Source organism: Typopeltis vanoorti, chromosome 5 (genome assembly GCF_054136105.1).
Source record: "Typopeltis vanoorti isolate ZY-2024b chromosome 5, IOZ_Tvanoo_1.0, whole genome shotgun sequence".
Taxonomy (NCBI): domain Eukaryota; kingdom Metazoa; phylum Arthropoda; class Arachnida; order Uropygi; family Thelyphonidae; genus Typopeltis; species Typopeltis vanoorti.
The window spans coordinates 171,309,961-171,333,411 of NC_143553.1; the positions used below are offsets into that span (position 1 = coordinate 171,309,961).

At 37.0% G+C, this 23,451-nt stretch overlaps 1 protein-coding gene across 3 annotated transcripts in view; it reads left to right on the forward strand.

Moving 5' to 3' along the window:
- The window catches only part of muc (dihydrolipoamide S-acetyltransferase muc), a 277,556-nt gene that overhangs the window by 208,378 nt on the left and 45,727 nt on the right, over positions 1-23,451 (forward strand). For all 3 annotated transcript variants that reach the window (XM_090392923.1, XM_090392924.1, XM_090392925.1), the window contains exon 11: positions 21,243-21,307. In XM_090392923.1, coding sequence (XP_090249049.1) covers positions 21,243-21,307 — 65 coding nt within the window. The remainder of the gene's footprint in view (positions 1-21,242; positions 21,308-23,451) is intronic.

The following is a 23,451-nucleotide window of genomic DNA, read 5'->3' on the forward strand; positions in this document are numbered from 1 at the left end:
TCAGTAATCAGGGGAGTATTTAATGAAAATATGAAAAAATCATGTTTCCCGGGTGCAAAAATTCACGATATTAGCTACACCATTCATATGCAAAAAGGTAAGTTAAAGGAAATTATTGTCTTGGTTGGTACAAATGATTTTAGAGGTGAGAAGTATTCTATGTGGCAGAATGTAAAGGAGTTGTTAGAAGAGGCAAAACTGAAGAGTGAGAAGGTGAAGACTGTAAGTCTCCTACCATTCTAGGATAGAGGCAAACTAAGGAGGAGGGCATTGATTGCAGGGAGTCTATACATAGATTGTGCATTCTTTTTGCATTTAGAATTTTTGGACCTGTGGTCTCTGTTTGATGGAAGGAAGGATTTATACAATCCAGATGGACTGCATCTGAATGATTTTGGTGTCTGGAGAGAGCTATGTTCACCAAGCATGCTAAGTGCAAATTCAAGGAAACTTAAGCAATTAGGGTGGAAGCAAGTGAGTTTGTGTGAAGTCACCCATGAAGCGAGTGAATGTGAGAATGACCAAGTATGGAATCTAGTCTCTCAAGCAAAAATATTGAATAGGGTAGTCAATTCAGAAAGTAAAGGTGTGTGTGTGTGGGGGGGGGGGTGAATAAAGGGATATTACAGTTTCTATATACTACTGCCAGAGGTATCAGATACAAAAGGGATGAGTTTTTCGCACTGGCTAGTGCTACCTCAATAAACATTATAGGCATTAGTGAGACTTGGCTAACAGCAAATTATGTTGTTATAGGGATTGAATGTGAAGGGTTTAGTATTTTCAGAGAAGATAGGATAGGGGAGAAGTACTGCTGATGATGATGGCAGATGAATTGCAACCAAAAAGAATAGAAGACAGGCTGGAGGGTGGTTGTTCATTTGAAGCAATATGGTGTGAGATTAATAACAGCAAGACAAAATATACAGTTGGTTGTTGCAATAGGCCAGGGAGTTACACAGATGATCTGGAAGACGTGCATCGCCAAATTAGTATAATGAGTACAGATTGAGTGATTATTATGGGGGGATTTCAACTATGGAGATATAGCTGGAAAGAAGAAAGATCATGGCAGAAAAGAAATAGAATTTATGCACCTTCTGAAAGATAATTACTTAAGGCAGCATGTGATGGAGGGAATTAGGGGTGGTAGAGTATTGGACCTGGTCATAGGATCAGAAGAGCTATCCATACCCAAGGTGACAACGTTGCCTCCAATTGGTGAAAGTGACCATGCAGTCTTGACCTAGGAGATTGTACAACATGTGGAATATTCTGTCAAGAAGAGGTATTTGTGAAACTACAAGGCAGGTGATTATTACAACCTTAGGAAGAAGCTTAAATCTGTGCCAAAGCAAAGTAAGGATTTCAGTAGTGCATGGGATATAGTTAAGGGTCATCTAGAGCAGTGCTTCCCAAACTTCTGGCTGCCAGGGTCCCCTTTGGAAAAATTAAAATATATCAAGCAAGAAAGGTGCCTTAGTCATGACCTAGTAATTTACTAACTGGTTAAGTGGATAAAAGTGTGGCTGCTAGAAAGATATCAAAAAGTGGTATATGGAGGGGCAGAATCGAGATGTAAACAGGTGACGTGGTGTGCCACAAGGCTCAGTGCTGAGATCATTGCTGTTTAATTTGTACATAAATGATATAGGAAATAACCTGAAAGGAAATATTCAGTTGTTTGCTGATGATGCGAAATTAAGTAGAGTAATAGTTAATCAATGCGATGTGGAGAGCTTGCCGGATGATTTTAATAGGCTGTCAGTATGGGCAGAAGTTAATGGGTGTCAGTTAATGTTGAGAAATGTAAAGTTGTGCGTTTTGGGATGAATAGATTACAAGCCGTGTGTCACATTGATGGCACTGTATTCCAGAAAATAAATGAAGTTAGAGATTTGGGGAGGGGGGGGACAGAGAGTTAAAGTTTAGGGGACATATTGCTAAGGTTGGTCCGTAAAATTACTTGGCTATTGAAGAAGACATTAACAAGTAAGAAGTTGTAATTCCTCTTTATAAGGCCTTGACACATCCAGATTTGAATTTCTGGAGAGGATTCAGAGGCAAGTGACCAAGATAGTGTGGACTGTGGAATGGACCCTACGAGGATATTTTGAAGGTGTCTGGATTGCAGAAATTGGATGATAGGAGAAAAAGAGGGGATATGATAGAAACATTTAAGTTGCTTAAAGGGTAGATGCAGGGGGAATAGTTCAGCACTTGGCTAGAGGAACCAGAACAAGGGATCATCCCTGGAAGTTGAATAAAGGTTTGGTTAGCAGGGGGTGTGAGGACTAGATTTTTTGCTTGGAGAGTTGGGAATGAGTTGCCAGAATCAGTTGAGAGTGCTTTGTCTGTTAATGGGTTCAAGGAGAAGTATGATAGATTGGGTCTCCCGTAATGAGTCTTCAGATTACATGGAGGTGCCATATAATAATAATGATAAAGATGCTTACGTGTATTGAATCTCCTTGTCTTGTGTCTCTTGTTGTTCCAAATCATCTTGCTATTTCTCCACAGTTTCTTACAGCAGCCTCTGCATTGTCATTGATGTTCTGCAAGAAAAATATCTGGTTCCTGTCCACATATTAATTTTTACATAGAGATTTCTCCACAATTAATCTTAACAGCAGTATTTGGTGTACAGTACTTCTGTCTCTTCTAAATCCCACTTGCTTATCTTCCAGATTTTCTTCCATTAGTTTTCTTATTCTTTCCATTAATATGATCATAAGTACTTTTTCTACGTGACTCGTTAACGTCGTTGTTGTATCATTTTGTGGATTTGTCAGTCCATTTTGCTTCCTTTTTTTATGTGTGGGTATTAAGATTGATTTTGTTCATTCTTTTGGTGTTTTCCTTTGTTCCATGCCATGTTACCCAACCAGTACAATTCATTTATGATTAATTTGCTGCCATGTTTTAACATCTCTCCAGTGATCTCATCATTCCCAGGACTTTTATTGTTTTTCAGAAGTTTTACTGCCTTTACAACCTCATCCCTCAGTAAAATCTGGAAAATTATCGACTCGAAACCAAAATATATTTATATACATTTCATGAAACTAAAACACTCTATACATTATAAAAAAAAATTAAATAACTACAAAGATAAATGGTTCCAAGGCCTTCTGAAATAATTCTACACTTTCGAGATTTCCTTATTATTATTATTATAGGATACTCCATGAAGTTGTTAGACTCATCGAGGGGCAGACCTGAACATCATGTCAAGCACTATCCAACATTTCCACAGTATTTATCATACTTTGATTTGAACTCATTCACAGTGATGGTATCTACAACAGATTCTGGCAACCTAGTTCTAACACTTTTGCTAACTATACCCTTATTCAGTTTCCAAGGATGGTCCCTAGTTCTCCCACCACCAGGCCTGTTCTGAAAAATTTCCTCTGAATTAATCATGGAAAAACCCTACATACAGGATCGGGTTGGTGTACATAGCATTCTTTATGATGGTCAGCATGGATTTGTAAAGGGTAGGTCCTGTTTTAACAATTTACTTGCATTTTATATGGTAACAAGTGTGTTAGATAATGGAGAATCATATACAGGGGATATTCTTGGACTTTGCAAAAGCATTTGATAGATTACCACATGATAAGTTGGTGTACAAGCCGCAGAGGATGAAAATAGATAGTATATATTGGTTAGATGGATCAGAGATTGGCTCTCTGAACGATACCAGGTTATGTATGATGGAGCAGTGGCATGCCCAGAGTCCTGTTCGTGGACCTCTGCTGCTTAACTTGTTTGTATATCATGTGGACTAAGATCTTCAGTTGTTTGCTGATGATGCAAAGTTGGAAAGAATTATAAGTACCACTACTAATGTTAATTCCCTTCAGGAATTTGAATAGACTTTTGACTTGGACAAAGGAGTGGGGTTATAGTTTTAATATCAATAAGTGCAAGGTGTTGCATTTTTGGAGTACTATATCGATGGTGCCATACTGCAGGAAGTGGATGAGATTAGAGATTTGGGAGTGATGGTGACAGCAGGCTGAAGTTTAGAGGGCATATTGCTAGTTTTGCAATGGCTGCACATCGTAATACTGCTATCATAAAAAGTTACTTTAACATGTAAGGATAAGGAAGTGGTTGTGCCACTGTATAAAACACTGGTCAGACCACACTTGGACAATTGTGCTCACATCTGGTCACCTGGTTTTGAGTGTGATGTGGAGACATTGAAGAGGGTTCAGAGGTGATTGACTAAGACAATATCACAACTTTGGACTGCTGGTTATGGATAGAAGATGAAAAAATGTGAATTACAAAGTTTGGTGGATAGGAGGAAAAGAGATGATATGATAGAGACATTTAAGTTAGGGAGAAGATTTTATGAGATTATAAAAAGAGGAGAAGGCAAGAGGGGGAAAAACCAGAGGTTATCCCAGAAAGTTATGTAAGAGTGTGGTGAAGAGTATAGTTTTTACATGGAGAATTGTCAGTGAATGGAATGCATTACCAGAGTGTGTTGTTAATGCAAGGAGTGTTAAGGATTTTATGATTTGGAATGATAAATGTGTTGTCAGCTGAATGAACCACCCACGATGAGCCTGCTGACTCCATGGAGAGTTTGATAATAATAATAATTTTATGCCTCAATCATATCATCCCTTTTCCGCCTGTCAATCAGTTTCTGAAACCCACAAATCTTAAACTTGTTCTCATATGGTTCATTCCATAGACCTGCTACCTTTTTGATCAGAGAATCGCTTCTGGATTCTCTCCACCTCTTCCTCATCACCAAGAAAACCTGGTGACCAGATCTGTGCACAGTAGCTAAGATGGGGGTCTTATGTACCCTCTAAACTTTAACTCTCTATCCATTAACACCACCAAGTCTCTGGCTTTGTCAATTTCCTGGAGTACAGTTCCATCAATGTGGTGTACAGCTGGTAATCTTTTCATCCCAAAATTCATAACCGTATACTTTGCCACATTAATTGATATTCATTCTCTTTTGCCCAGACTGCCAGTCTATCCAAATCATCCTGCAAAATTTCAACATCATCTGTATTAACTATAGCTCTACTCAATTTTGCATCATCAGCAAACAACTGAATAGTTCCTCTCAGATCCTTTCCTATATCATTAATGTACAAATTAAATAGTAGCATCCCAAGAACAGAGCCCTGTGGCATGCCACTAGTCACAGGCCCTCTTCTGGACTCTACGCCTAAATAAATTTTTTCTGATATCTCTCCATCAACCACCCTCTTATCCACTTCACCAACTTCATATCCATCCTCATTTGCTGCAGTTTATTGATTAGAATTCCATCTGGTATCCTGTCAAAGGCTTTTTGCAAAGTCCAGCAGTATCACTGTAAACCCATTACCTTTATCAACTCAGCTGTCACTGTATTATAAAATGTGAGCAAGTTACTGAGGCATGACCCTACCCTTCACAAAACCATGTTGCCACTCATACAGTGTCCCATATCCATTCCTGTCTTTTGCTCTTGACCAAGTTCTCCAGTACTTTGACAATATTAGCATACGTTGACGTTGCTTCATCAGTCTTCAAGCTTCCTTTATTCAGTGGACTATTTTCCCCCTCTTTCCACCCCCCCCCCCTTGGAACTAATCCAGAGCTAAGACTTAGATTAAACAATGTTGTCAAAGGCACTGACAATTCCCTAGCAGCTTCACATAAAACTCGAGCTGGTACACCATCCAATCCCATAGCTGTTGGAAGTTTTCTTCATTTAGTTAGACTATAATAAATTTAGTTTAATCCTTATCCAAGTGTAAGCAAACAAAGTTTGTGCCTGAAGTATCCTCAGGACTGAGGCAACTCATGGTAAAGGTGGACTAAGCTCTCATCACTTGTCTTAGTATCTTCCATAATGCAAAGCACATCTCCTTGTAGACATATATAATGCTATACATTAAGGGAAGGGCTACTACCCAGACCGGTTTCGGCCTTTATTGAGGTCTCATCAGTGAGAGCCAGACCCAGAGGTGGTGATACTAAGGCAGAAGCAATGGAGAAGTCATATTTACCTATACGAGTTGCCGAAAGGTGTCTCACCTTATTATTAAATATGACTTCTCCATTACTTTTACCTTGATATCACCACCACTGGGTCTGGCTCCGACTGATGAGATCAATGAAGGTTGAAACCGATCTTAGTAGTGGCCCTTCCCTTAATGCATAGCATTATACATGTCTGCAAAGAGATGTACTTTGCATTATGGGAGATACTAAGACAAGTAGTGATGAGAGCTTGGTCCACCTTTACGACGAGTTGCCTCAGTCCTGAATATACTTCAGGTACAAACTTTGTTTGCTTATACTTGGATAAAGGATTAAACTAAATTTATTACAATCCCATAGCTGTATTCACATTAAGGTTCTGTAATTCGCTATACACCTCTGTTTCCTTTTCAGTTCCCATATAAGCCTTTGCCTCTCTCTCATTACTGCAGTATCTTCACCTGGATGATTACTAAGTGTTCACTTAGTAATTCTACTATTTCATCTAATTCAGTTACCTCCCTACCATCATCATTCATTATAATCATTCTGCCGTAAACATTCTTCCTTTTATTTGCTTGCTCCTTTTCTTAAAAGAATAAAATCATTCACTCTCTGACTCATTCTATAAGTGTTGTTTAACATATACTTAATCATGACTATCAGACTGAACATATTGCTTTCACAAGAAATTTCTACAAACAGCAAGTGTTCATTAGAGTCAGTTTTTTAAATTTTTTTAATTTGGCATACATCATTTTTTCAACCATCCTTGTGTATTTCACTGGAGTATAATTAATCTTACTTCATGCAGTTCCATATGATGCACAAATCACCAAATTTTTTTACTAGAGAAAGAAACAATTTCTTTTACTATTTCATAAATAAAAGTATCAAGGTAGAGCTCTTTATGTTAAGCTACTTTACAGTTTCAGATTTTATTAATTCTGTCGCTTTTTCCAATAAAATAATAAATAGATTTGGCGTCCTTAAAACAGAAGATGAAATTTTTCATTAGTATTTCTTCGAATGTTGAATTAGAACATCTACTCAAATATCTTCTTTTATTTACTAATCACTTGTTGACAGTCTCAGCTCTACCAGTTTATAGATTCACAATGCTATGATTTCTTTTTGGAATCTTCTATTAATATTCTCCCAACTATCACATTTTCTTAAAAATTTCCTAAAAACAAAATTCGATGGCATTCTCAAATTTCCATTCTCACCCTACTTGTTTTCTTGTTTTCAATCACCGACCATTCTTCTTGGTGAGCATGCACACTTCATGTGAACAGCAAGCGAGAAGTTAACAATGGCTAACGTGTCGTCCTTAGTGAAAATAGAATGTCTTTACAAAGAATGACAGATATCTTAACACTTAACAATTTTGAATTACAGTAAAGAAGATTGAAATTATTACAACTGTCAGAATCTAGTAAGTACATCAAATCTCAGATACTTTGCATTTCATAATAGGCACATCACAAGTGCCGATCATACATGTCATGAAACCAAAACTAATAATATACTAACATAGAAAAACAATTGTAAAAAGATTCACAATTTAAATTATGACTATTTTTACAATCTTATCCATCATTATATCTGTTTCTCCCTCTTTACTTGGTGATATTTTCCTGAATTCATCAATTAACTTCTTTTAGATCTCAACATTTCCCTGTGTCTTATATAACTCTGAGCAGTATCTTGTCCATCTCTCCTATCTCGCGATTTCACCATTTTCATTTTTTACGGTTCACTGCTTTGGACTCCATTTCTTGTTGATGTTTCTGATCATCTTATATACTTCTTGTGTTTTGTCTTCACCATGGTATTTATTAATATTATTATTATTTTGTGACACTGTAACATATGCTGTCTGCTGCGTTATTGTAATATCTTCTTTTATTCTTTATTACTAATTAGCAGTGTGTGCTTTCTCTCTTGTAACCTTTCTCACTTACTCTACTGCATACAATGTTTATCCACCTTCCATATTTACTAGTCATATGCCTGTGAACACTGGAAAATTTGTTTGTAAAACTTCGCCATCCAATATATCAATATTCAGCATAAGACAAAATAAAACGTCCGCTAGATCTCTCTCTCTCTCTCTCTTACTAGCTTAAATTCCTTCAACAAAGGAATTTCGTGGTTCTTAAGTAATAAAACTGTGCTTTTAATGCCTTAGTTGTTTCCCGCTCACAAGTCCGATTAATTTTTAGAAACAGTGCATTGTAAGATAAAGGATCAGGCAGCACTCTTTTAACAAATAATTAAAACACATTTATTTTACAATAATATGAAATATACATGGATGAAACGACAGGGAGATTGCTTTCTCTACCCATCTAAAAATCTTTAGCATAAAGTTAGAACCTTTTTATTTCAACACTAAATAATCTCTTTAACTCCAAAACTTATTTACTCTCTGCTTACAAATTCAACTTATTGAACTTCTAGTTTACTGGCAAAGAGGTTAGCTAACTCTCTGTTAAGTTATTTTTACAAATTTGATATCAACTTCTAACATGCCAATTGATTTTCTTATGGACACTTCTTATTACTATTAAACTAATTCTTAACAGTCCATCTACAACATATTATAAGAGATAATGTACAAAAGGATGGAACTTACAAAGGCTCTGTATCGCACATTCAGTCAAGAGTCTTACATTAAAGTCTTTCTGGCATTTCTTTCATCTGAAGTTTTAGGCTTCCTTCTGGAGCGTCTTGCTTCAGCGGTATTGGTGGGCTTTTGGACTGCAATCTGTGGTACTCGAATAGCATATGCAAAAGGTTTCAGCATATGGGCAAAATTCTCCTCTGGATCCTACTTCAGGAACTTCTGCTTCTAACTGCCGCCAACTGGCTCTGGTTCTCTTCGGTAACAGCACCTTGGCTTTGCTCTCTTGGCACTTGGATCTCAGCTCTCCTCTGTCGGTAACTGGACCAGGACACTCTTCTCTCGGCAACTGGGCTTAGACTGTTCTGCTTAGTAACTGGGACCTTGCCTTTCCTCTTTCTCTGCCGCCACTACTCTGGTTCCGACTGCCTTTCCTCTGCCGACGACTGGAAGTTCTTATGCTCATCTCAGTCCCCTTTTATTTTCCCGTTCTCTGGACCTTGCACTAAGGGTTGCAAACCCCGAAGAATTCGGCATGACTCTTTCATCTTCTTTTAAGTTTGACCCGCTCTTTGTTCTCCTCCGAACACTCCCTTTTTTTTTTATCTTGTTGGTCAGCAGAAACTTGTCTGAACCTAGCAGCACTCTTAGATACTAACTTTAAAGGTGTTATGCACAGAGCTCACAAACAACTTTCTCATACACATAACTGTAAACAACTTTCTTATGCTCTTATATAGAGTTATATACAAAGTTCTGATGGCAAAGCCTTTTTTTTTGACGTTAAAACAGAAAATACAGTCACTTCCCATAGGGTTAACTACATTAATATTTAGCAAAATATACATAGAAACAAACAAGGTTATTTTCAGTTCTCATGAGACTTGACCTATGTAAAAATTGATTTAAAGCGCTTTGGTATTTTTAAGCTATATCGAATTTTACAACACCTCCAGGGAGTCCAAAGATTCATCGAGGGAAAGTGTGCCAACAGCATCGAACGATTAAACCCCTTCCAACTACTAACCATGCTCAAACTTACTTAACCTTTTGTGAGCCATTAGTAGCAGAGACTCTACCAATCGACCAACTGTTGCTTGCACTGTTTCTTTAGCCATTTAGATTTGTCTCTCCTAACTGCCTTCTTCTCTTCGTTGAATTTAATTTGCTCTATACTGTTCTTCCATTTCCATAGAGATCTGTCTTTCTTATTTTTTTGAATTATCTTTAATGTCTCCTATGAGATCCACCTCTTTTTTAGCTTTTCTGTCTCTGGGCCCGTTGATTCCACTGCTTTCTTGATTGCAGATACCACTTTGTTGTTTATGTCCTCCAGTTCCTTTTCCGTAAGTGATTTCAGTTCTTCCTCAAGCCCTTTTTTATACACTTTTCCCGTAATTTCCTCGCTCAATGTCATCTTATCTCTCTGAGTCTGAAACTGTGCTTTCGCTTGTCACTTGAGTTTCAACTTGATATTGGCAGTCACTAAGCTATGATCCAATTCCATGTCTGCTCCTTGAGATGTTCAACGCTGCTGAACTGATGTGACCCATCTCTTGCTTATGATCATCATGTCTAGCATGTTCTTGGTTCTTCCATCCAGTTATTGCCATATCCACTTCTTGCATTCGTTTTGCTGAAATTGTGTTGCAAATTACCATATCATGCTTGAAGCATTCTCCATATCCATATTTGCCCATTGTTCTTTCTCAGCCTTCATTCTTTCTCCAGTCTTTGCATTCCAATCTCCTCCAATAATTAGTATATCTTTTTTAGTACTGATTTCAAAATTATTTCCAAGTTTCTATAGAACTATTTCTTCTTCTTCAGTACTTTCTGAAATGGATGAAAGATCCAGACTTCTGTGATGTTAAATGGTCTTGCTCCAAATCTTGCCAGTATTGTTCTTTCATTTACTGGTTTGTATCCTAATAATGATAATGAAAAATGAAGTGATATCAGCAATGGAACAGCTGCCAAAAGGAAAAGCTAATGAAGTGTTAGTGGAATAATTGAGTGCAGCTGGGGATGAAGTAGCAAATATATTCACTGAAATTTGTCAACAGGTTTGAAAGAAAATATTCTGTTCTAGAGATTGGAAAACATCACTATCCATCACAATTCAAAAAAAAAAAAAAAAAAAAATCAAATTCCAGATATTGTGAGAATTTTAGAACCATGCTTTAATTTCACATGCAAGTAAAGTTATGTTGAAAGTGATCTAACAAAGGCTGGAATCATATGTGAATAGAGAAATACCACAGAAGAATATGCAGGCTTTAGGAGAGGTATAGGAACTAGAGACCAAATAGCAAACATGAGATGGATTATGGAAAGAACAAGAGAATTTCAGAAGGATTATAAGAAAACTTTTGATTGTATGGATCACAACAGATTGTGGATTGTAATGAGATCAATGGGAATACCTGAGCATCTAATTCTCTTGTTAAGAGAGCTGGAGGACAGCCAAGAAGCTTCAATAAAACAGTCTTTGGAGAAACAGACAGTGTTCAAGTAGAAAAACGGGGTTGTATTCTGTTGCTCTATCTTTTTTATATTTATAGTGAATATATTATGAGAATGGCTAACTTAGACAAAGATCCAGTTGGAATTAAGATTGGTGGCTGAAAAATAAATAATTTAAGATATGCAGATGATACAACCCTCATAGCAGAAACTAAGGAAGATCTGGAGCAGTTGATTCTATTAGTTAATAGGGAAAGTAACAAAGCAGGGCTTAATTTAAACTTCAGCAAAACGAAAGTGATGGCTTCTGGCAATTTAGATGAATTTATAATAGAGGGAGATTAAATAGAAATTGTTGAAAGTTATGATTTACTGAGGTCCAAAATTAGAAATGATAAATGTGAAGATTAAATTAAAAGAAGAATGGGGGGGGGGAAGCTGTGTTAAACCTGGCAAAAATTATGAAAGATAGGTATGAGCAAGACTACGGAAGTTAGAATTGTCAAAGCAATGGTATTTCCAGTAGTGATGTATGAATGTGAAAGCTGGATTATAAAGAAGGAAGGCAGAAAGCAAATTGATTCATTTGAATTATGGGTGTGGAGGAGGGGGGAGACTATATGTATCCCATTGACTGCAACAATGACTAATAAGAAGGTTTTAGAGAATATAAAGACAGAATACTCCTTGGAAGCAATTATCACTAAACAGAAGTTGATGTACTTTAGACATATTATTTGAGCAGATGAATCATTGGAAAAGGCCAGTTATGTTGTGGAAGATCGAGAGTATGAGAAGGAGAGGAAAATGCAAAAGAGTTGGATGGACAAGCAGTCCAACTTGAACTTAGAATTGCTGAAAGAAAGGTCAAGAGATTAAGTTGGATGGAGAGCCTTTGTTCACAAGATCACCAACAGCCGAAAACAACTGAATGGACATAACAACGCTTTGCTTCCTCTTTTACTAAGAAGGATCCAGCTCTTGCCTCATGTTTTATTCTATTGCCAGACCAGATGATTCTTCTATCTCTCATATCTCCTGACTGTCCAGCTCATATCTGCTAATCCATGGATGTCACATTGGTATTGCTCCATCTCCTTGCAAAGTAAGTCTAGCTTTCCAGGAGCCTATAAAATATGGTCATTCTGTGTTCCTGCTGATTGCCTGATTCTTGCTGGTTTTAATTTTGTTGCACTTCATTCAGTAGCTAACTGATCAATCCAACCCCAGTCACACAGATGGGCATGCAGACCTTGTTTATCCGGGTGATGTCTGAGTTGGAATGTTGTATTTTTCCTTTGCACTTCTATATTGCACCAGATTTCAATCGCATTTTATTTTTACAGTCAGCATGTTGGCACTCATCTGACCAATCCTAATGGTTCTTTCAGCCAGCCACTATAGATCAGATGCTGCTGTTGCCTGTTGGTGTAATGAACAGTCACGAAACAAATTGTTTGGCCAAGCCCTTGGTGTAAAATGCAACTATATGAATATTAATGCCATTATGTATTTATATCTGATGATGAACTAGCAGGAGAGGTTAGGAAGATTATTTTCTGCCAATCAGAAATTAATCTTTCTTTGTTTTAAGTGTGTGTGTGTGTGTGGGGGGGGGTTACTGAATATATGAAAGAAACACATTTACTACTAGTTATGATACTGTATAGCAAACATTTCTGAAGTAGCTTTTACACTTACTGTAGTTCTCACACACACAAATGTATAGGTACATGCTCCCAAAGTGAATGACGTTAATTCTCTTGTCGAGTTGGAAATTAAGGTATAATCAGAAATATTTGAATTGTTGACTAAATACTTGCACCTCCAAAAAAATAGTTGAATGACTTATGTAATATAGCTGACTTCTTTTTGATCATTTCTCCCCCCCCCCAATAAAAGGCTCATTGTATCAGATAAGTTATTTTTTGATAGTAAAAGTGAAGCTGTGATTATTATAAATGAGAAATTATGTTGTTTTTCGGGGTGAAAATTAGACAGACAGAATTAGTTATAACCAAAATACTATATTTTGAATACTGATATATACTGGTGTTAGATCGTACTTCCTTGTTTTTGATCCGCCATCTTGTTTTAACTCTGTTCTTAAACAAGTAATAAGTAGCTGGTTGATTACTAATTTAAATATAGAGAAATTTATATTTTTAGACTGCGCCACTCTATAGCTCGATTAGTCTAATGAAATGTAGTGAAACCAACCATCAACTAATTTTATATCAATATTATTTCTTACGTAGACCGAGTTTATCTCTTATGTTTGAAGCTCCCGCTAGGTCCGATAATTTCATGAACGGTGCAGTAAAAGAGATTCAGGCAAACACAATTTTAAAATCATCAAAACAAAACATTTAATTCTGGGTAATATATTATACATATAAACTCAATTCTGAGAACAAGATAATATAAATGTCTTAGCTTAACTGGTTACAGCATCTTACAGATTCAGTCTATGGGCATTCTGCTATCAGACTTATAATTTTCACAATATTAAAATAACTTTTAATAGAGTTCAATATCATAAAATCTCTTAGCAACAAATTTTACTATTATCACACAGTCAGTAAAGTCTCAATACATTAATGGTGGCAACAACTGCTTATGAAGCACTTTCATGCTTCATACTCCAGCTGATTTCAGCAAGAAGCGTTACAATTAATGTGGGGAATAAGAGGAGGAATTACACATATATCTCTGCACTGAAGTAATATAAAATTGGACAGTTCTTACCGGATAAATCCTTTGCTCATGGTATTCACTGAGGCACACTTAAAACTTTAGTTAACTATCACACTGGAGCTACACATTTCAAAAGTAATCTTCTTTAAAATAACTTAATCATTAATCTCTGTGCATCACAAATGTAGACATATTTTCACTAGAAAATTCACTTGTTCCTCATTTACTTCTTTGCAATAAAATCAGCTTTTCACTAATCTTCCTTAAAAGCTCTGGAATTCGTTTATAACTTTAGAATTCCTTATCAATGTTCTGAGTTGCCAATTTACATCCCGATCCTTCGTAATCTAATTACAGCACTTAATTCCTATTACTACAGCCTCTTACTTTACTCCATGCTACTAAATAGCTATCTCCTCATCTCTTCTTAATCTAATTACAGCACTTAATTCCCATTACTACAGCCTCTTACTTTACTCCGTGCTGCCATGAGTGCTCCCTGCTTCCCGCCTCTCCGCACTGTTGTGAGTGTTCCCCCCCCCTCTCTTTCTTCACCGCACTATCGTGAATGCTTCTGGTCTACTCATCCCCTGTATACTCTCGCTTTTCGCTTATATACCTTCACTTTCTTTCCTGCCAAAACTTGTTCTCACAATCTAGCTCATATCAATTCCATCTCCCTTTGAATACCATAACTCACGCGATTCATGCACGCGCTAGCTATTTCTAGCCGTCTCCATAGCAACAAACAAAATAAAATAAGAAAAGAAATATTGCATAATATTATACTGGTAGTGATAAATAAAAATTCAAAATATTATAATTCACATAAGACATATTAAATTTATATATACAATTCCTCATAATATTAAATTAGGAATAATCATAATAAACAGAATAATATTTCAATACAAGGTCCTATCATTGCTAATACATATTTTAGATTAATTAATAAAATTTAATAAATAAACTCAAGGCAATTACATGAATAATAATTTACAATCATGGGATTAATATCAAATAATTTTTACAAGTATAGCCTTTGGTATAGTGGATTAAGTTGGATTCTGTAAGGAATATTAATAATTTAAATTTCTCCTTAATCAGAATCCAACACTGGACTGTTGCTTGCAGGAAATTAGTGTGCCTTCTGAGAAGTGCTAAGACAGAGAAAGCATTATTAGCTCTTATATCTGAAATATAGCTGATTTCAGAACTTCTTTTTAAAGTAACACTCAAACCTACCTTTTTTATGACCTACCTTTTTTTAAATGACTTTTTGTATAAGAAAATATAACAAAAAATTTATTTGAAAAAATATAAAAATGATTTCAGCTGTTTGCTATCAGGTTGAGAAGGAAAAGAAAGTTGTGGCTGTAATAATCAAATTGCAAAGAAATAGTTTAATTTTAGAAGTATGTGGTTGAGTGGATGGAATCAGCATTATTTTTTATTTCTTTTCACAAAATAGTAAAATGAAGTAATAGATTTTGGATACTGAAACTGAAATACTCCCTGTTTAAAATTTTTCACTAGTAGGAAATTAGGCAATAAATAGCAATTTATAGCTCATTTCTGGGTGCTGTGCTGTGGGAGAGTATAATTGGAATACTTATGTAACATAGCTGACTTCTTTTTGATCATTTCCCCTTCCCCCACTAAAAGGCCAGTTGTATTAGATCAAAACATGCAGAATAATTTTATCAGATAATTTATTTTTTGATAGTAAAAGTGAAGCCATGATTATTATAAGTGAGAAATTATGTTGTCTTTTGGGTAATTAGACAGACAGAATTAGTTATGACCAAAATACTATATTTTGAATACTGATATATACTGGACTGTTGTTTCAAAATAAACTACTTCAAAATAAACAAAATTTTTGAATTAATCTGTATATGATATGTTTCAGACATTATACTATAAATATTTCCCTTCCATGTGAGGTATCTGTTCATGGTGGAGGGGATCTCCCAGTGATGGTGCCGGCCCTTTTCATTCTTCCTCATTTTCTTTGCTTTTCTTCACGTATTCTTCGGTCTATTTCTACCGAGTCTTTTTTGCTATCCTATCTTCCAGACTACCATCAGTGGGATCCAACGCCTTGCTGCCATGTTGTGCAACTTGTGGACATCCAGAAAGGAGGATCCTGGTAGTCTTCCACTGCTTTGACCTCTGCTTCAGCAAGACAGGCAGTCCTGATAGTCCATCCAGGATCAATCAGCTAGTGGGCTTGCCTGCAAGGGTGTTGCAGTAAGTCTCCTTCCCCATGGTTCAGGAACAGGGCCTAAGGCTTGTTGTGGTGCTCATATGGCATTGCACTCTCGAGTGCAGCCATTGCTTTGCCAGAGAGTGGGCATCCACGCATGGATGCCTTTTCAGTGCCAGAGCTCTTTCATGGTGCATGGGGAGCTCTGGCACTGAACCAAGAACCACGCGAGCATGAATTCTTCATCCTCAGTCATTTCAGGAGACCTAATAAAGCCTCACCCAAGTATCGATACACCTTTAGATAAAGAAACAAGAAACAAAAGACGTGATACCAGTATAAAGGCATCAGTTTTTCTAATTATTTATGCTACAGGTGAGAATCCAATATGGAAAATGTCACCCTTCTTCATTCAAAAGGGCATAAGCTGCAGGTTCTCCCAAAACAGTAAAGAAACTACGTTCTGGCAATGTCCTCGTAGAAACATCATGTCAACAACATTCTGAAAAACTACTCATTGGGTAGAATACACCCCATGTTCAGAGCTGAAAGATCAGGAGATGACAGGTATGATGCACATCATGATCCATAGGGATGGCCACCTGATTCCAACCAAAAACATCATCCTTGCATTTGATATGCCTAAGCTTCCAACATCTGCTAAAGCAGGGTATCTAAGTTGTCCTCTTCGACTGTACATCCCTAATCCACTAAGATGCTTCAAATGCCAGAAATACGACATGCCTAAACTGCCTGTTGTGGCTTTACCAAGAAAGCTAAATGTTTAAACTATCAGGAGATTACCCACAGTACTCCTGTGCATGTTAGAAGTGGAAAGATGAGAAAGAAATACAAAAAATAAAAACAGAACATATATCAGAATGCAAGAAGAAAGTTGGCCACTGCCACACCTGCTCTGAGATCCTCTTATGCTGAGAAGGTAACAGTAAAGAAAATGTCAACAGCAACTCAAACTCACATGTCTATTCCACCATTTGATTATTTCACCATATCCGAACTTTACAATCATGACTGTTTATCTATTAAGCACATGAATTGCATGATGTACAGCCCTTCTCCGAAAATGGTTCCATTCAATGAGAACCCACTTGTGAAAAAAAATATGCTGAGATGATCACTTAAAGACAAACCACCAGATCCTTCCACAGAGAGAATTGATACTTCAGTATCCAATGAAAGCAACTTGAACCTACTCAGTGATCATGACATATCCGATGATGTACAGGATATTTTTCCAGAGGAAGAGATGGACACTGGTCATCTACACTTTGTAAAATCTAATGAGAAGTATAAACTTGATAAGGGCAAGCCTTCAACCTCTTGGAAACCAGACAAATCTATGAAACCTAAACAATAGGAAAGTTCAAAACTCCACAATGGAACTGCTGTGGGTGTTTCCAGAATATCGATAATATCAAGCACCTGCTGCAGAAACAGAAACCTTTTTGTTTCTGTTGTAGGATACTTATTTGAAACAAAGTGAGGATCCTACCATCAGGAATATTACTATTGTACACAAGGACAGAACTGGAGATGGCCCTGCACATGGTGGAGTAGCTATTCTCATGGGTAGTCATACTCCATTCCATCGTGTTCAGCTTAATACTGCTCTGGAAGTGGTAGCAATTTGCCTATTTGTTGGGGTATCTAATCACAGCATGCTCAATATGTTTACCACCAGGTTCTGAACTAAATGAAATGGAACTTGATAATCTCATAATTTTTTATTTTATTTCATTCGTATGGAGTTTCCTCCCTTTTTCCCCCCCATCCCTATTTCCAATAGGGATGGGGGGGGAAAAGGGAGGAAATTTGGGGCGAGTTGAGCCCCCTCATGGAGGGTTAAGTATGTTAAGGCTGTAGATCCATGTGTGTTCACGAGGCCGGTTTGCCTGTTTGCGGGATGAAAAATGCCAGATAAACTGGCAGAAAAAACCCTAGTGCTCGCGCCCAAGACCGGCTAACTTGACTATGGCTGAGGAAGATCCTCTAATTCCTCACGTCTTTGGCTGGAATCGAACCTGGGACACTCCTTTCCCAGTCATATGGTTGCGAAGCACACAACCACAAGGCTAACTGCGCGGACAATCTCATAATGCAACTGCCTCAGTCCATACTCCTAATGGGCAACTCTTAATGGACATAACACTCTATGGGATAGTGCCAACACAAATAGACGAGGTCATATCATTGAGTCAGTATTTGACAACCATGACCTCTCATTTATTTACTAACAGAGCAAATACCTTCTTCCACATGTCTGTCTGCTCTTATTCGGCAATCAGTCTTACAATGTGTTCCCCAGCCATTTTTTCACTGCTCATATGGGATGTTGATGAAAACATATATGGAAGCAATCATTTTCCTCTTATCAGCACTATGTCTTCACAGGATCCATGTCCTCCTACCCAGATGCCTATGTGGAAAATGGACCAGGCTGACTGGAATACATTTTCCCATCTTTTGAAGCAGTAAAGCATGTAACAGATTGTATTGTCAGTGCAGCAGTTCCAAAAACATCATCCTGATTTTCACCTGTCTAAAGCTTTGGTGGAACCAAAAGTACCAATCAGCCAAAAGAGAACAAGGTAGAACATGGGGTATATTTTGTAGATATCCTACCACAACAAACTTAATAGCATTTAAACATTCTTGTGCCAAAGCATGTCATGTGAGACATCAGAATCGAAAACAATCCTCGATCCAATTTACATCATCGATTAATCAAACAACCAGTGCAAAACTATCTAGGATAAAATCAGGAAGATGAAAGGTAGATATATAACATATCAGTTATCTACCTTGGAACATAATGGATGTATTATTGCTGATCCCAAAGCTATTGCAGACACATCGGATGAAAACTTTGCCAGAATCTCAGCAACAGCCTCATATCTGTGAATTTTTAATATTGAAGGAGCAGCAAGAGAAACAGCAGCTAAACTTTTGTACCAAGAGAATTGAGTTATACAGACCATTTTGAGAAGTAACTAAAAAGAGCCCTTTTACTATCTCACCGTATTGCAATTGACCCTAATGACATCCATTATGAGATGATAAAACACCTCCCATCATCTTTTATGGATCTCCTCTTACTATACAACAGAATATTTACATAGGAAGAATTTCTGGAATCCTGGCATAAGTCAATTGTCATTGCTATCCCTAAACCAGGCAAGGATCCAATCCCATACCAACAATTATCGTCCCATTGCTCTGACTAGTTCTCTTTGTAAGGTCTTGGAAAAAATGGTAAACACAACTTCTGGTACTCAGAAAGCAACAAACTTCTTTCTCACACACAGTTTGGTTATTGTAGACACTGGTCAACCTTGAATCATTCAATCCATTTGGAAACATACGACTTTCCTGAAATGAGAACATGTGGTTTCATTGTTCTTCAACTTGGAAAAAGCTTACACAGCCTGGAGATATGGTATATTAAAGGACTTGTTTAATCCTTGGTCTTGAAGATACATTCCTGTTTTTATTAAAAACCTTTCTCTCCAGCCATGTGTTCCAAGTCGTGGGTAGCAGGGTATCTCGGCTATATCATCAAGAAGAGGGAGTTCCTCAAGGCTGTCTTAAGTGTGACTTCTTTTTGCTATTAAAGTGAACTCAGTTAACAAACAGCTTCCTCCTACAGCAGGCAATTCTCTTTATGTTGATGATCTCACAATTTACTGTCACTCCTGCAATATGTGAATCATTGAAAGATAACTTCAACAAGGTATTGATTGTGTCTCTTCATGGGCTCTTTGTCATGGGTTCAGGTTATCTGCTGAAAAAAAATATCTATGTGCACTTCTGACAGAAACACACTCTCCACCCCAATTCTGATTTAAGAAAGGGATAAGCTAGTATTTTAGTAGTTCCAGAGGCCAGGTTTCTGGGACTCATCTTTGATAGAAAGCTCACTTTCTTTACACACATGCGTCATCTTCGGGATAAATGCAAAAAAAAAAAAAATTAACATCCTCCACACTCTGTTTATTGAATCGGGGTGCTGATTGATGTTCGTTGCTCCACATTTATCGTACATTTCTATGTTCAAAGCTTGATTATGGGTCTGAGGTTTACACTTCTGCTAGGGAGAGCATGCTCCGATGGTTGGACTTGATCTGATTAGCTGAAAACACATCGGGTATCTGATTAGCTACCCGATGTGTTTTGCACATCAACCTATTCAAAGCCTTTATGGTGAATCAAATGACTCTCCTCCCCCCTCTATCACTTAGATGACAACATTTGTCTCTTAATTATGCCTAAAAATAAAGTCCCAGATCATTCTACATGGACTAGACTCTTTTCTCTATGTTGGGAGGTCCTATATCACACACACACACATCATACTTCTATTTTTTGTTTTGGCATGCAAATGAAAGAGAGCTATGGAAGTTATTGGCATGAGTGTTTACAACATTACTTGCACTAAACAAAATAGCATTCCTACATGGCAGGCTTGTACCCCATCCTGCAACCTCTCACTTCATCAGCTGCAGAAGTCTCATACACCCCTCATCTGTCTGTCTTCATTTGTTTCAATGCAAGGTTCAATACAGAGCGGCCCACTCTGATTTCTTGCCTATCTATACTGATGGTTCAAAATCAGAGATTGCTTTGGCTGTGCTGCTGTGTTTCTTAACATTACATTCTCCAACCAGATCCCAATCGATTGCAGTAACTATACAGCAGAGTTGCATGTCATTCAGCTCACACTTGTGCATACCAAAGAAAACTCCTATCAAAAGTTTATAATTTATACAGACTCATGGAGTTCTTTACAAGCTATCTCCTCTCCACTGTGTAATCCAATCCAGTGCTTTTGTACAAAATAAAGACCCTTAATTTTAATGTTTGGTTATGTTGGATTCCCTGCCACATTGGAATTAAGGAAAATGACATCGCATATACAGCTTCAACCTACTGTTTAATGGTCCCTTATACCCACTACAGAGAGGTTATAAAATCAAAGTTAATTGCACATTGGCAATACTCATGGCAGGAAGCACTTGGCAAACAAATTACATGAGATTAAGCATTGGCAGTGTAGTCAATGTATTTATTATATTTTGTATTTATTATTTTTCATGTAATATATATATATATATATATGTAGAAAGTATTTTACCTTGGGTATAATAAATTGCTTGGTATTCTTAACACACACATATATATATATATATTTGTTTCCCCCCCCCCCCTTCTTAGGCTTGTATCTTAGCTGTTGGTAGTTCTCAGGAGAAGATTCTACCAGATATAGATAGTGAAAAGGGGTAAGTTTGTAAAAATCTCACATGTTTTGCTTTTTATGTTCATTTATTACAGTGTTATATATCGTCTTCTTTTCAGCTGTTTTCAGTCTGCTGCTGGACAAAGGCCTCCTCCATCTCTTTCCATCTTTCTCTGTTCTTGGCTATGGGTGTATATAAGTAAAGCGGATATTAGATCCAGCATTATTTCAAAGCTCATCATCATCAAATTCCTGATATATACCCTCAAGGGATGTACAGGATAGGATAGTACTACATGAAAAATTTACATCATTACTAACTTCCTATTCACAATTTTTCTCCAAATCAGTCTGTTATCTGTCTTCTAAGGCAATTTTTACTGTATCAATCCACCTATATCTTGGTCTTCCTCTAGGTCTTTTTCCTGCCAACCTGGCAGAGAACACTTGTTTTGCAATTCTTTCCTCGCCCATTCTGTTTAATTGACCATGCCACCTGAGATTAGCTCTGCTAATGCATTCCTGGATGCTGACAATATCTAGTTCTTTCCTAATATCCTTGTTTTTAATATGATATTGCCATTCATGCCATCTGTTCTTGCCCCTAATCTTTCTCAGGTCTCTCATATCTGCGGTCTCTAGTCTTTGGTCGAGTGGTTTACTTCTAACCCAGTTCTGAGATCCATAAATTAAAATTGGTTTGAACACTGTCTTCAGTTAATTTAGTGTTTTGGCTAGTTTCTCTCTTATTCCATATAAATTTATTCAATTGACTTCCTACCATACCAGCTTTGTTGATTCTGTTGTCTATTTCCATATTTAATTTATCATCTTTGGAAACTGGGCAAGAGTATGGTTACCAAGAGTGTTAGAACTAGGTTTTTTACTTGGAGAGGTGAATTAGTGGAATAAGCTGCCCGAGTCTGTTGTGGGTGCCATGACTGTGAATGAGTTCAAGGCAAAGTATGATAGATACTGTGTGGATGTTGAATAGTTGTTTTTGACATGATGTTTAGGGGTCTCCCTCGATGAGTCTAAGGACTCCTTGGAGTTGCCCATAATAATAATAATCTTCACTAAAAATTGTGCCTAAGTAACTGAAATGTTTTACTTGTTCTATAGGTTCTTCATTCACAATGCAGTTGATATTTTCAACTATTCTGCCTATTTTCATTGTCTTTGTCTTGTTATTGCTGCCCTTCATACCATATCTATTACAACAGTTATTCAATTTAGTCAGGGAAAATTGCAAACTTGTAGCAGATTTATTTAGAAGTATAACATCTACACAAAGAGCTGAGATTAACATCTCCAATTTTTATATCAAGTTTAATACCACTTTCCTTCATAATGTGATCCATATAGATAATGAATAACAGAGGGGATAATGTACATCCTTGTCTGACACCAGATTTAACATTGAACCACCTTCCTGTACTTCCCTGAATTCTAACTGCTGACTTACAACTCAAATAAAGACTAAGTATTGCTTGACCCCATTAACACCATATAACTGTACTTTTGAATAACTTTTGTCTTGGCACCTTGTCATATGCCTTTTCCAGATATACAAAACTTAAATACAGATCTGTCATAAAGTGAAAATCTGATCCTGACAACCTCTATTTGACTTGAATCACTTGTTCTTCACCAAGCTTCTCTTCCACAATCCTTCTCAACCGTTTCTCAAGTATACTTGCATATATCTTACCAGAAACACTCAGTAGAGAAATACGTCTATAATTCTCACATTCAGTTTTATTTCCCTTTTTATATATTGGTACTATGAGAGCTCTGCTCCAATCATCTGGAATTCGTCCTTCTGTCAAGGCATTCTGAGCTATGCAGTGCAGCCACTGTAAGACTTTTATACCTCCATACTTGAGCATATCTGGTCGAATATCATCTACTACTGCTGCCTTTCCACATTTCAGGCTTTTGATGGCTTTTTCTACTTCAAGTATGGATGTATATTCCTGACTGCATGCCTGGTGAGTGTTTTTTACCACTGTGCTGTCATCACTGCTTGTTTCATTTAGCAATTTTCCGAAGTAATTACTTCATACATCAAGGATATCTTTTTTTTCTCCTGTTTTCATGTCAACTTTATCATCTGTAATTCCTTTTACAGCACTCTTTCCTCTTTCTGAGCTTCTTCAACTACCTCCAGAATATCTTAACACCTTC